Here is a 14518-nt window from a genome sequence, read left to right as displayed (position 1 = left end):
TGCGGTCCGAACGAGAGAAGGCCAGGCTGTGTGGGGGCCTCACAAAACTAGAGTGCTGCCACACATTCGAAACTCTTAGAGTCATACAAAACCTCTTCCAAGCTGCCAGCTCAACTCCATGCACAGTAGCATGGCTACCACCAATCCTGTCAGAAGGGTCCTCCAACATGTTGAAGTCACCCCCTATGCACCATTGCTCTGCCTGCGGTAGAGACTCAACAATCTGTGACCAAAACTCTACTCGTGCACTCGCCACATTGGGTGCATATATGTTCAGGAAGCCCACAAGGCAACCCTGAACTTGCATAGTGATCCACTGAGCCCTGCCTGGCACAATAATCCCTCTGCCCACAATGGCCTGCTGCAAAGAATCCATAATAGTCATACATACCCCACCCTGGATGCCTCCAGGTCCAAAAGCAGCTGACCAAAAAGTATCATATCGTCCACGCAAGAGCTGACCACAACGTCTAATGCGGCTCTCACACAAATGATGCTCCTGTAGCATAAGGAGATCAATCTCTCCTCTCACAAGGCAACGCTGAATCTCCTGACGCAGTCGGCCCCTCTTGACGCTGAGACTGGGGCCCACCTAGTCCCTGCAGGTTCCATGAGATGATCCTCATGGGGAGCGAGAGAGAATAGATGCTGCCGCATCAGCTAAATGTGCTATCTTCGAGGTTGGCTTGGATGGGGAGTAATCCGCATCCGAGCGTCCTCTAGATAGGCGTGGCTGCAAAGAGTGCCTGGCCCAAGCCCAAGTAGACCGAGCCGTACGTAAAGCAATCTCCTCTGTCCAGGAGTCCTCATGAATGTGTACATAGCATGGCGAGCACTGCGTATCGACAAAGAAGTGAACCACAATGTGTCTACATCCTGCTGCATCTGGAGGGGTCACCGCAAACTTGGCCAATGGCCACAGAGTCTGAAGCATGTCTGTAACTCCTAGGTCTCCCATGTGGTGAGAGAACTCTAGGGCCCAAGTATGCAGCCACTCCAACACTGAGTCGAGAGTCCACTCAAGCTGGTCCCTGCCGCAAAGGGGAAAAGAGAAGCCAACCGATGAGTCCAAGGCCTCTATCCCCCTAGCTGCAAGGAACAGAACATGAACCCTGAAGCAGGCTGCCTCAAGGTCTGATGAGGAGTCGCCGAGAAAGCGTGTAAAGTTGTAGGCAAAGAAGTCCCATCGGCGCCGAATGTCGAAGCTCGTCAGACCACGAGGGACTGCTGTAATGGGAGACGTCTGTACCTGTAGAGGGGGTCGCAAGAAAGGCTGTCCCTCTCTCACCAAGCGACTCGTGGCAATGGCGCTGCCAAGAGATCTCCTAACAGCCGGAGTCGACTGTGGAACTGGAGCGGAAGGGGGGTGGGGGGGTGTAGGAGCAAGGGGAGGTGGGGGAGAAGAGGGGCGGGGGGGACCGGCAAAGGTATAGGGGCGAGGGGGAGAGGCGGCGGGAGCAAGAGGCGGGGGGGAGGCTGATGAGGAGGGGGGGAACTCGGGGGGAGGAGGGGATGTCGAGGGTGAAGCTGAGGTGGGGGCTGGAGCAGGGACCTCGTCCTGCTCAAGAGGACCGAATCGGTTCCCCGTGGGAACCCACTGCTGTTGGGCAGGCGCTTGAGGACCACACTGAGTGCCAGGCTGATGCTGTGGCCCCTGCCATCGTCGACCACGAACCTGCTGCCGTCCCTCCTCCGCTAGAGCCCCAGGCTCGGAGGGTGGTTTTGCTTGTGTGCTCTGTGTCTCTGCCAGTGGGGCTGCTGGCCAGCCCTTGCAGGCTGGGACTGAGTCTGTGGTGTAGGTCGGGGCCTTCTCCGTGGACAGGCCTTCGCAAGATGGCCCATCTGTCGACAAATGAAGCACTGGTTCGGGAGGCCCGAATACTCCACGCTCTGTCTAAACCAACCCCCACTCACCCGAGGAAGGAGGATGACCTTCGGGAGAGTGTGAGTGTCCCTAACCAGAACGCAAACTGAGGGAATGCCGGCCACCTTGGCAACTACTGAGGCTGCCGTGCGAGGTGTCTCGAGGACAGTCCCAATCGCTGAGCCTATCCTGGACAAAAGTGGTAGGTACTCCCTCTGCAAACCAGGAAAGCAGACGGAGATGGGAATGTCGGCCTCCTCTACCAAAGCATCTGAAGCAGGGTCAAAACCATGTCTCCACTGTCGAAAGTGGGCTCGAACTGCTCGGATGGTCAAGGGGCTCATGGCGATGACCTTGTATGCCATCTCGGAGGTCTCAAACTCAATCTGATAGTAGCCTCGTCCGAGGATCTGAATGTCCAAGATCTTTCCCACCTCTGCGAGAAGGCGGGCGGGCCTGGAGAAGGTCACGCAGCTCTCCTCTGCTAGGTCTGGTGCCGAGAATCTTGCAAATGACAGGAGTCGCCTGCAAGCGCTCTACCTCTGCGGCTAGGCTCGCTTGCTCGGTCGGTGAAAGAGCAAGTCGAGTGGTGGGCTCAGCGGGGTCGGGCGAGGGGACTTCGGAGAGTCCCTCTGTGGCGGAGCTTGAGCCTCCATCTGTGTCTGCTGCTGTGGCGGAGGAGTGGACAAAGAAATTTCTCTGCAGAAAGACCCCGACAAGCATTGTCAAGCAACCAGCACTGCGAGAGCCTAAACGAGAGAAAACCTTCGGGGAGAGTACGGCAGAGAACGAAATGAACCGGGGGGGGGGGGGGGGGAAGGCGTGGGGCGGGCTAGAAGCGCAGCAGGAGAGGACAACACGAGGTGGGTGGGAGAGGGCAGCGGGCGTAATGGCGAGGCTGGCAGGGGGCAGTGCGCGCAGCAGGGTTGTTGGCAGCGCTTGGGGGGGGGGGGTTGCAGGAGAAGGTGGAGCGTGTGGCAGCAGCAGCGAGAGTATTCTTTTGTTCAACCTCGATGCAATCCAATTTTTAGAACAATCCTGTCATCTAATTTTAGATCAAGGCTACATTAAAAAGGCACTCAACTGTGTTTAAGAGTCCTTAGGGTCTGCTGGCATTGATGCGGGCAATTTCTTGTTGGGCAACATCTGGACGCCAAAGTCATTGCAATTTACTCGATTCGAGCTGTCGTGTCCGTAGGACCTTGTTCACATGCGTGTCCCATACGGATGTAGCCGACGCCCCTCATGTGGGTTCAGATTCCTGTCCGGAGGTGGCTCCAGTATCTCCCATCAACAAATTAGGGAGTGAACTGTTTTCTGGCTGTGCTCGGCCGTATCTAAGGTAGACATACAGTAGGCTGGCATGAGGCGGGACCCCTATTCCTAGGGTTACACAGGTCAGAGTCTCTAGTGTTGTGCACTTTTCCTACTATATGTGTGTTGTAGGTCACTTTTAGTGAGTTTACAAATTTATTAGCATTTTTGGCCATTTTCAGGATCATGGGGTTTTTACAGGCCATTGTTATGCCCCTTCGGTAGGCGGTACGCGCTAGGAGCTTCCTCTCTCTAGCACTCCCTCTCCCCATTGTGTAGACACCCTACCTAGGTGTGTGCGTGCAGGCCATTGCCGTCCCCGTTCGGTGAGTGGTACGCACCAAGAGCTTGTGTACGAGGAGATCTATTGCGACAGATCCAAGATCTACTGGTGGTGTTTGGTTGCAGACGAGATCATCACGCGATTCACCTTTTTCCGTTGCACCTTTGACAGGATTCATCTCTTTTTCGGGTTTGGAGAAGGTCATTCCCACGAGCTCCAAGAGCCTCAAGGCCAAAGCACTTGGTGCCATCCTTGCCAAAGGGGCCACTTCCCACAAGGCCTCGCCATCGAGGGTCAAAGCCCTTGAACCCCTCCTACTTGGGGGCTTTTCCGACGCTGCACCAGCAACTTTGTTGTCCATAGCTAGAGCTTGTCCCCACAATAGTAGCCCCTCGAACGCTCACTATAATGTTAAAGCAATGCCTCACATAAATGAATCCATCCATGCACAACTTTTTTTTAAAAAAACATGTATGTAAACATTCTCATATAAGGTGACATTTTTTTTTTTGAAAATGGAGACTAGACACTGCCCTTGTGGTAAGAACTTCTCCTCACACAAGGGGTGCACTACCATGGGAAAAGGTGACGAGTAAATTTGAGGGCATGAGATTCCACAGAGGCAGGTTAAGTTAAAAGGCTACTTGATAAAGAAGGGGCTTTGGGGAGTGGTAAAACCTCTAGGACAAGGAGGGACTGTACAAACTAGACCATCCACCGAACAATTTCAAAGCAAGGATGAGCAAGCACTTGGGGTAATTCTCACTGCAGCAGATGACAACTTCATGCACTATTCACTATTTAGATGAAGCTACCACTGTACTCAATGCTTGGCAAAAACTGGAATGTATGTTTGATGCTAAAGCAAAAGACTCTAAAATATCGCTTGAAATGCAATGGTACGGTTTGATGATAAAAGAGGGAGAGAATCTCTCTAGTCTCATCAATAGGCTAAAGAGCATTTGCACTTAGTTTGTCTACATTGAATCACCTATCAACGAGGAGGACAAGATAGCCGTTGTCGTGCCGCTTTGCGGGCACAAGATGAAAGACAAGGATCTGCATGCATTTTCAAGTTTTGCCAAACTTATTAGTAATGCCAGAATCTGCTATGACATCAAGATGACTAGAATGCATGCTAAATGTGGGTTTTGAGGCCATCAAATGAGGTTGCTGCTTGCGGGCCGAGATCTATTGATGCTGCCAAAATGTGGTTTAATAGGCCAAAACTAAAGTGCTCTCCATGCTCTCCATGCCTGTCTTCACGGCTCGTCAATCGGAGTCCGAATGGAGAAGTTATGAGCAGTTTGGTATTTTCCAAGGGCCGGATCTGCTGTCTTTAGACCGGATTTGAGATACGTGCTTGAGTGACCTGCTTCAACTTGACATGGTTCCCGTTGATAGCATCTGGCACGGGCTCAACATGTGTTTTATAGGGCTCAATTGGGCATTCAATGCTCAATTTAGGGCCAATTGAGTTCTCTCTGCAATTTTGGGCAACTATGAGCAGGGAAAATTATGTTTGATGCAGTTAAAGTTGTGCTCGGCACTGTTTTAGTTAATATTTGGGAATAACAAACTGATCTTGGAATTGCCTTGGCTATCAGTATGCCAAAAGCGGTGCACTTCAGAAAGCACAAAAGCTTGCTTGAGGAGTTGTGTTGACAATGCTTTATCTAGGTATATAAATGCTTTGGTTGATAAGCATGCCAAATGTGGTGGTCTTAAGAATATTTCGGTTAATATGAATGCCAAATCTTGTGCTTAACAGTGTCTTGGCAGATATACATGTTAAGTATGCCCAACATGGCAGTGGCAAGGCAGTTGACGACCTTGTGATTGGCAATGCTTTGGTTGAAATGATGGTGCTAGGGAATGCCTTGGTCCATATGTATGCCAAATGTGGTGTCCTTTGAGGGCAATGGCCGCCCAAAATGCAAACCAAATGGTCGCCCAAAATCAAAGGCACCCAATGCATTAGAGGAGGGGGGGCGATAATGTGAAAGGGGGAAATAAAAGAAGAACGCGAGGAGCATGGCAGCGAGCAGCGCTTGGGGGGGGGGGGGGATTGAGGGGATCATGGCGGGCAGGGGAAGACTCGGATGAGCGCTGCCTAGAAACGAGAGTTGGCCAGCTCGCCGGGGTGCACCCTTTCGACATCATATGCGCCGATTTTCGTGCAAGTCTCATGTCGACCTTCCACGTCATCAGGGGATGCTTCCCACCCCTTGTCACGGCGCTGTGACAACAAAAAGGGGGGGGGGGGGGGGCAAGCTATTAAGGAAAAAAGAGGAAAGTAATGAGGAAAAAAGAGGAGGGTTTTGTATGAACGAAGAAGGGGAGGTCGAAAGGAAAGCACCAAGGGGGCTGTCCATGGCTTGTGGAGACGAAGGAAAGGGAGGTTGAAGGAGAGGTTGAACAGGAGGAAGAGGAAGGAGAGTTGGAGGGAGTGAAGTTATGCAGTAGAACAGTGGTGAGGATAGTTGAGATGAGCAGTCTTTCATTGCCCATGCCCAACTGTTGGAAATCCAGGTGTGTGAGCGACATTTGCAATGATGCAGGGAAGACACTAAGAGAGCAAATGGATAGAGGCTCAATTGGATAATCCAAACAAGATATCGTTGAGCTTAAGGAGCAGAGACATGATTTTTCTTGTCACAAGCAACACCTTGATGGGTAGACACAGTCACACAGGTTGGTGATCATGTTACAAGAGAGTTTTTTTATATCATACGTCCAAGAAATTCCTGCTTAGGAGTTTGCCACCTTGAGAGGCAGGATGGCTCTTTGGCCCGAGAGTCAAGGGTGAACACACACACACACACACACACACACACACACACACACACACACGCACGCACGCACGCACGCACGCACGCACGCACGCACGCACGCACGCACGCACGCACGCAGAGAGAGAGAGAGAGAGAGAGAGAGAGAGAGAGAGAGAGAGAGAGAGAGAGAGAGAGAGAGAGAGAGAGAGAGAGAGAGAGAGAGAGAGAGAGAGAGAGAGAGAGAGAGAGAGAGAGAGAGAGAGAGAGAGAGAGAGAGAGAGAGAGAGAGAGAGAGAGAGAGATGAAATGTTATATTAATGTCTTCAAAGGGCCAAAATGACCTGTGAGACCAAAAGGTTACATCTGTGAGTGACTCTAGTACAATGTCCGTGGGGGTGTCAAAGTGCAGCGGAAGGTGTGGCGACAAGGGAACACACAAGAAAGAGAGGCGAAGAGGAGAGAGAAAATGCTAGAGGGACGATGGAGAGAGAGAGAGAGAGAGAGAGAGAGAGAGAGAGAGAGAGAGAGAGAGAGAGAGAGAGAGAGAGAGAGAGAGAGAGAGAGAGAGAGAGAGAGAGAGAGAGAGAGAGAGAGAGTGGCACAAGCCCAAACTCTACAAACCAAGTGCTCCTTGGCAACGATGTGGTTACTGGTACATTATGTCTTGTTGGCCAACCGAGTCCTCTTGGCGACGATGTGGTCCTACATAGGGCATACTCCGCATCGTATTATGAAGCCTTTTATGGTCTCGTATAGCTGGACAGCTTGCACGCGCCATGGTTGCATGGGAAGAATATTCCTTACCCATCTTGCAAGGTGGATTGGCCCTACATTTCACAACCGGGCATTCCTGAGGAAGCTCATTCTTAGTGGACTCCTCCAAGGAGCTTTTGGCTAGGATTCAAGCTCGAGCTCTCCTAGCAGAGGGCCCATGGTGACCGGAGATGCAATGGATTTTTACATAGATGCACAAAGTCAACTTCAGTAGAGGACGAGAAAACAAACTTGTTCAAGTATTCTACATGTAAGGTGCAGCGGCATTGATTTATGGTGATAACTTAGGACGAGTGCTCCGTGTATACTCGAGGTTCCTTTTACTTCATGAGAGTTTAAGAGAGAGAGGTGCAATAGGGCTTAATCTGAAAATAGTACTGATCTGCAAGGCTGAGTCTGGCGCCTTCCCGGTCGACCCTGGAGAACCGCGCACTCCGACACCGTGCTCTTGAAGGCTCTTCCCGAAGAGTACAACCAAATAGTGACCGTCGTCATAGAAAAGGAACCAATACCAAGCTTCGAAAGCGTCATCAATTCACTCCAAGGAGAGGCCAATAAGAACGACAAAAGCAATGAGGGAACTTCCAACGGAGCCTATGCAGTCACATCAACAAGAAGAAGGGGTGCCAACACTATGGAAGAAGCAACCATTTGTCAAAGGATTTCTACAAGATCAATCCATGCAACATATGTGGAAAGAACACACATTCATCAAAGGTTTGTTTCTACAAAGATAAAGAAGCTGGCACAAACAGTAGAAGCAACGTCAAAGACAAAGATAGAGGTAGAAACTCAAACAACAAAGGCAAATTCGATATGGCATTTGAAGACTTCGACAACAAAGATGGTGAAGGCAACACATGCTACATCAACGACATACTTTGAAGCGCTAATTTTTGCAGCCAAATTCTTGATGGATTACACTTGTCAAGGGGAGGCATTTTCGTCTAATCCTATTGTTAAATTCTCTAGGATAGACATTTCATTCCTACACCCTAGTGTTTAATTCTGTAGCAGAGGATACTTTGTACTTCTTGGGTGCTACATATGACATTCAAGGGGAGGATTGCTACGGTGTGTGACATTTCGCACCATTATATGGAGCCTTTCCCTAGCCACTTATGCATGCCTAGCCATCTCAAATGATGCCCTTACATAGGTATATGACCCATGGATGTTTCTACACACGTTCCACTTGCATATGAAGCCAAGAGGTAGGTCAAAACAGCCCCTAAAAGGGTGCGTACAAGTTTTCTCCTTGATTCTCTCCATTTGGGTTGATTCTTGAGCTCTCTCACACCTCATGTATGATGCAAGCAAGATGCTCTAGCCTATGCCTATATAAGAGGCACTCTTGTAGTCATTTCTATGTTGAATAAAGAAGCTCTACTATGTTATTTTCTCCCATGAATGGCTCATTTGAATTTCCGCCATAGCTTTACATGGAATGAGAAAACTGAATGACCCTCCAAATTGACCCATGGATATTTTTGATCTAACTTGATTGTGTTTTGCAGCTCTAAGCGTGGGCCATTCTTTCTTCAAGAGGGTTGTATGTCACAACTGCTACGTATCAACCAGTGAAGGCGAAGGGAGTTAGAAATGCTTGGTCCTAACCCTAGCCAACCTGTAGATCCCGGCTGAAGGGCCTAAACCTTAGTAGAAGAAGAAGAAGAAAGAAAGAAAGACTTATCAACTTATTGAAGCCGACAGAGTGGTCTAAAGGGCCGAATGGGTTAGGAATAAACATCCTAACCCAATCCAACTTACAGGAACCGGTCGAGGGACCTAAAAACATTAAAATAAAGTAGATCACACACACAAACTCAATTTGCATAAAGATTGATGACATGGCATTGTAGACGTGTCAAAGGTGGCAGCGGAAGATGCAATGAAGACAAGAACCGACTCGTGATTCGGTGGGCACCTCAACTCCGATCTAGAACACTTTCAATGCTAAACACGTGAACAAGGCACATGTCACCAACCAGTGGCAATTCCATTTTTGTTTATTCTCTCTTTCTTTGGGTAATTTCGTTTGTTTTACCTTTTGGAAACACCCCTTTGGAAATCTAATTGCCCTGCATTGCATAGCTAGTGTGGAACTGTTCAGAGAGAGTCCAGGCCTGAGGGCTAAAGAGCACTAAGGACAAAGACTATGGTTAGCCAAAGTGGGGTCATTCGCCAGCCAAAGCGGAATCCTTTGCTTCATAGGCTACATTTCAGTTCTGGGTGTGGCTGCAGTGTACAAAGAGGGTCAGATGACCTAGAAGAATGTAATGGTAGAAACTCCTAAATTTTAGGGACTGCTATTTTTGGACGGCAAAATGTCTTCGCGTCATTACGTGCAGTTTGACATGGGGATCATTTTGTTACTCTGTGGCCAAGTCAACAGAGGCTGCAGGTGAGATATTTTTAGACCCGAGGGTCTAAAGCGGGAAAATGCACAAATGAGTGACACTTGGCACTTTGAGGCCAGTTTACTACTTAAAGAGAAGGCAAAAACGTGATTTTCAGTGGTGAGCTCGTTTTTGAGTGCTGTCACAGGTGGGAGAGCTTCAATGGAGTGCTGGCTTACCCTCTATGTACTGTGAGGTGCAGGATGTCATGACCTGCACACCTCTCACTGCTCTCTCTCTCCCCTATAGTGGGCTCATCAGATTGACCATGTACAGTCTTGTGGTTTGATGCTCTATTGCCGAGGCAAGAGCCTCCCTGAACAGGAACAAGAGTAGCTAACTGCTACTCCAAAGCAGGGAAACGAGAGGGTGATAACCTCTCAAGTAAACACACAAAAATCAGCACTGTTCTATTGCTGATTTTGGGCTGTTTTGGGACTGTTTTGTGCTCGGAATCATGCCAGAATCAAGGGGCACGTAGTCCAAGGCATTGGGAATAGTGCAGGGACAGTTGACAGCTGAAATTAGGTAAAAAACAGGTCCTAATCAGAAAATACAGCGGTCTGAAATTTACTGTTTTGCAGCTGTATGGATGCCAGATGCATTGGGAACAATGCCCAATTGTCAGAGAACACTTCTGGGAAGTGTTGGGGCTCAAAACAAGTGAAAAACCAGAAATTCCAGTGACCTGTAATTGCTCTTTTTGAGTTGGAATCAGAGGGTTTATGCCAGTGGAAGTGAGTTCCAGCAGGGGAATTGATTTCGTGCAAGTTTTGGAGCCGTTGTGTTGCCAAAATTTAGCCAAAACAGGTGTTGTATTGCTGGATACAGATTAGGATTCCCGGAACTCTGATTTTTGCAGGTTTGGGACTGTTTCGATGCCCTAAATCCTTCCAGATTCAAGGGGTAACTAGCCCAAGGTGCAGGGAACGGTGCAGGGGCTACAGGGAGCTGAAAACCAGTCAATAACCAGAAATTACAGAGGCTGGTTATGCTTTGTTTTGGTCAATTAAAGGTGGAATCGGGACAAGGACAATAGTCTCCTTAGGATTCCCTACTTGCAGACTGTTTTGGGCAGGGTTCTGCGTCGTTATGCTGCCCAAATTCCTCCAAACAGGATAGAAACTGCGGGATATAGGTTAAGAACTGCGGGATACAGGTTTAGTGCTATAAGCACTCTTCGTACTTCCTCTTAACTGTAAAAGAATAAAGAAATACCAAAAGGGGCGCCTATTTAGGGGCCAATTTAGTGTCTGACTCACATACAGATGCATTCTAGCGTCTGTATCCCATTCCCCTCTCTTGTGTCATTATAGCACAGGTAGAATAGACGACTAATAATGGGTGAAAGCTAAATCAAGGTTTGAAGTAAAGTCTAAAGCCCTTTTTGAAGTTAACAGGCCGGTTACAGCACACCTGCGGAGAAGAGAGATCATTGAGGTAGAAAGAGAAAAAACATATGAGAATGAGAGTGTAAGGTGCAGCAGAAGTTAATGTTGAACTTTGCTCAAGATGAGTGCTCCGAACTGTGCTCAAGGGTTCCTTTTACTTACGGAAGGGAGAGCCTTCTGTGCCTTTAATGAGAGAGTGCAAGTGGTCACAAACAAAGTGGATAAACACTGTGGATGAAGGTGCTGAGACTGAGAGATAGAGAGAGAAGAGAATACGACACCAGAATGTTATCAAACCCTCCTCCGAAGGCCCCACTTTCTATGGCGAGAGCGGTCTACTATTGATTGCACAAATCTCTACAATGCTTTGAACTTGCCGACGATGTCGACGACGATGAGACGGGCTGAAATCCGAGAATGCTAAGGGCTGAAATCTGCAAATTTTTATCTACTGAATTCCGACTCTATGTCGGTGACGATGTCGATGGCGACGATGCGACGGTGATGCGCTGAAAACTGAAAACGTTGAGTCTACTGTGGTTCTATCGCGAAGATCTGCAAAAACGCCGAGGTTTATTTGCAAACCAAAAACGCTAGGGCTGAAAATGGGTCCTGCTGCAAACACGCTGTGGATCTGCTAGTGCAAACGACTAACGCCAGTGCTGATCTGTCCTTTGTTGTCGCCAGGCTGATGCCGATGCAAAAACACTGGCTGATCTGGGTTCTTGATGGAAAACGCTAGCCTTGCTGCAGATGTTGCAAAACGCTAGGCCTCCAATGCTGATGGGGGGTCTTGTTGAGAAGTTGCCCGTTGAACAAACTGTTCCTGCTGCCTCTTCTACCAGAAAGTGCTAGCGCTAGGTTTCTATATATACAAACTTAGCAAAATTGCCCTACCTAGTTTCCAACAAAAGTAACTTAAAAATAATAAGTGAAAAATGTCAAAAATAGGTAAAATAGGTCTCCTGATGGGTTATGATGGAAATCTGAAGATCATGCTGTGTACAACTAGAGGATATGCATCTAATCTAAGTGTCTGGACATGCACGGTTTGCGAACAGACTCACAAAAGTGCCAGATCACTTCCTATTCTAGACTGACTTGACTAAACTGAACCCTTGTCATGCTGTAGCTTGTCCACGGACGCATAGGGTTGGATGTGTCACGTGACAGAGAAAGAGATAGATAGATTGATTGAATTATCGTCCACGGAGGTCACATATGACCTATGGGACCAAAAAACAAAACATTACAACGCTGCTTTTAAGTGGAGGCATCAGGTACATATTAGTTAAGGACTGAAGGTCCATTGGCTAGGAAGAAAGAAAAGAACAAAAACGGGTCAAATGCGACGGAGGCCGGTTTGGGAGTTCGAAACTCCTGGATGACGGCTTTACTGTCTCGATAGACTACCCATTTGCCTTGTTTGTGTGCTTTGCGTATCTTCTTGAGCTCACTTGTTTTAGTCTTCAGTTGATTCATAGTTAATTCTTCGGCGATCCTAAGATTCGTCCCTTGAGAAGGTGCGATTGGTGTAGCAACCGCATCCACTCGTCTTTGTCCTTGAAGGTGAGGATACAATGCTTAGGTGGCACCTGCCTATGTATGTCGTTGATCCAAGAGATGGTTTCAGGCTTTGTGTTAACTGATTTGGGAAAGGCTCTCCATGGACCGTGTTGATAACAAGCTGCTCATACAAGTGACCAAGGGTAGTATGCCGTTGAACCTGTTGCTTGTCAACCTCGGCTAAGAGGTGGGCATGCACCAAATTTCGGGCCTCCCCTCGATTGTGGCTGCAAATGATGGATGTCGTCTGTAGTTGGTCGACCTCTGCTTGAAGGCTCGCTTTTTCTTCCGGTGATAGAGAAAGTCAGATGGAGCCCTCTGCCTGGCGGGTGAGGGGGCTTCTGTGAAGTCCCTCTGGGGCAGAGCCGAGGTCTCCATATGTGTGCGTGATTGCTGGAGCGTGCAAGGTGAAGCGAATGCAAAAGAGAGTGTGCACGAGGGAAAGTGGATGTGGCTGTGTGCACGCCGGATGGCATGGGAGAGTAGCGCGGGGAGAGAGGAGGGGCTGGCAGTGCATGAGTGAGAAAGGGGGGCCGTGTGTTGGTGGGGGGGGGCGCGCGGGGGGGGGGGGTAAGTGGCGTAGTTTTGTTGATTCTATAACAAGGGAAAAAGTTCCCCCTTAAATAATATTTCGACTTTTTAAAGACCATTAAAGGCCTTGTTTTCATAAGGACACACACTTGTGCGCTCCACAAAACATTTCGTTTCAGCTGCATATATTTGGTTCAAGATTGTGTACAAAGTTTTAGTGGTGTGCTTATTTGAAGCCCTGCAATTCATTCATGCATGAGATTCTAATGAGCATAGGAGATAATGAGTTCGTTGATTTAAGTCCAAGGTTTCTTAACAAAGATACACTTTTGTCACAGTAAAGTAGTTCAAATTTAGAGAATTAATAGATCCTTCTAAAATTTGTGGCTCAGATCATATTGATTTTATTAAGGTATCTGTAGTATAAATGTCAAACCCTCTTCTAGGATAGCTCTTCAACTGTTTATTGAGTTGGGTGCATGAAGGATTGTGGTACTAAACTACAGAGTTGAGTGAATTTATAGTTTCTTTGTTTTTTGCTTCCAGGGGTCCGTGTGCACCTTGTCCAGTGTCTATACGCATATCGTGTGCATGTGGTTCTACAGCCTATGAGGTTGGTCTGTTGATGGTTTTATTTGAGCAACGTATCCTTGGATGCGAGAATGTGTGCGTGTGTGTTTATGTATGTGTGTGTATAAATATCTATTGCATGTATGTGTATAAGACTACCACGAGTATATAAGACTTGAACTTTCCTGCAAAAGTAAGTCTGGGCTTGCTCGGTATTTAGTTAGGTGTGTAAATATGGTCTTGCGCGTGTGTGGAAACTTGCTATCCTATTTGCTTGAGGGGCGTCTGAAGATGGACTTTTGTCTGATCTATATACAAGTTTAAAATCAAACAGCACACTTTTTTTGTGTTCAAAGGTACCTTGTGGTGCAGAAAGAGACAAACGGCCTCCACGATGCTCCAAACAATGCTCCATTATACCCAGGTGCCTCCACAATGAAATTTGCAAGGTAAAATGATATTTCTTGTCAAGATCGCTTTTCTGTTGCTCGAAAGCTTTGGTTTGAAATCTCCTTTGGTTTTTGCTTTAATTACGCAGCCACATAGATGCCATTATGGTGCCTGCCCACCATGTCTTTTGATTTGCAATAAGGAGCTTTCTTGTGGTCATACCTGCAAAGAGAGGTATAGTTGTTCAAGGAAAATTTTGTTTTACAAATCAGAATACTGTAGCTGCAGATTGTTGTATTGTGGACCTTTTAAAAAACTTTGAAAACTCAATCTTGCTGTACTAAATGGTGGGTAAAGTATTGTAACTCCTAAAAGCTCTGTGATCAAAGAATCTTTGTTGCACTGTTTTCTCCGCTGGGTATTTTTGTTTGAATAAGATATGTCAGCCAATGCCGAATGCTCTGGTCATAGTTCATGGTATTATGAACCTTTGTAATGTTGGGATCTATGGGCTTTGGCCTACACTTATGCTTCTTGGTGTGAATCTTCTCTAGTCTGCTAGGATGCCTACATGGCATTGGGCATGTGTATCAATGTGGTAGCATGTGGCCACTTCCACCTAGGAGTGCTGACACATGGGATGATGTATTATCTGATGAAGT

General features: G+C 47.7%; 1 protein-coding gene across 3 annotated transcripts in view; it reads left to right on the top strand.

Annotated features, from left to right (window-relative positions):
* NFXL2 (NF-X1-type zinc finger protein NFXL2) overlaps nt 1–14518 on the top strand; it is a 71301-nt gene that overhangs the window by 22629 nt on the left and 34154 nt on the right. For 2 of the 3 annotated variants that reach the window (XM_086528608.1, XM_086528606.1), the window contains 3 exons: nt 13443–13509; nt 13823–13915; nt 14005–14090. In XM_086528608.1, coding sequence (XP_086384734.1) covers nt 13443–13509; nt 13823–13915; nt 14005–14090 — 246 coding nt within the window. The remainder of the gene's footprint in view (nt 1–13442; nt 13510–13822; nt 13916–14004; nt 14091–14518) is intronic. The other variant, XM_086528607.1, reaches the window with a different exon arrangement.

Source organism: Adiantum capillus-veneris, chromosome 14, assembly GCF_014529385.1.
Source record: "Adiantum capillus-veneris isolate H3 chromosome 14, ASM1452938v2, whole genome shotgun sequence".
NCBI classification, from domain to species: domain Eukaryota; kingdom Viridiplantae; phylum Streptophyta; class Polypodiopsida; order Polypodiales; family Pteridaceae; genus Adiantum; species Adiantum capillus-veneris.
The sequence above is the reverse complement of the archived record's forward strand: the minus strand, read 5'-3'. Positions and strand labels throughout refer to the sequence as shown.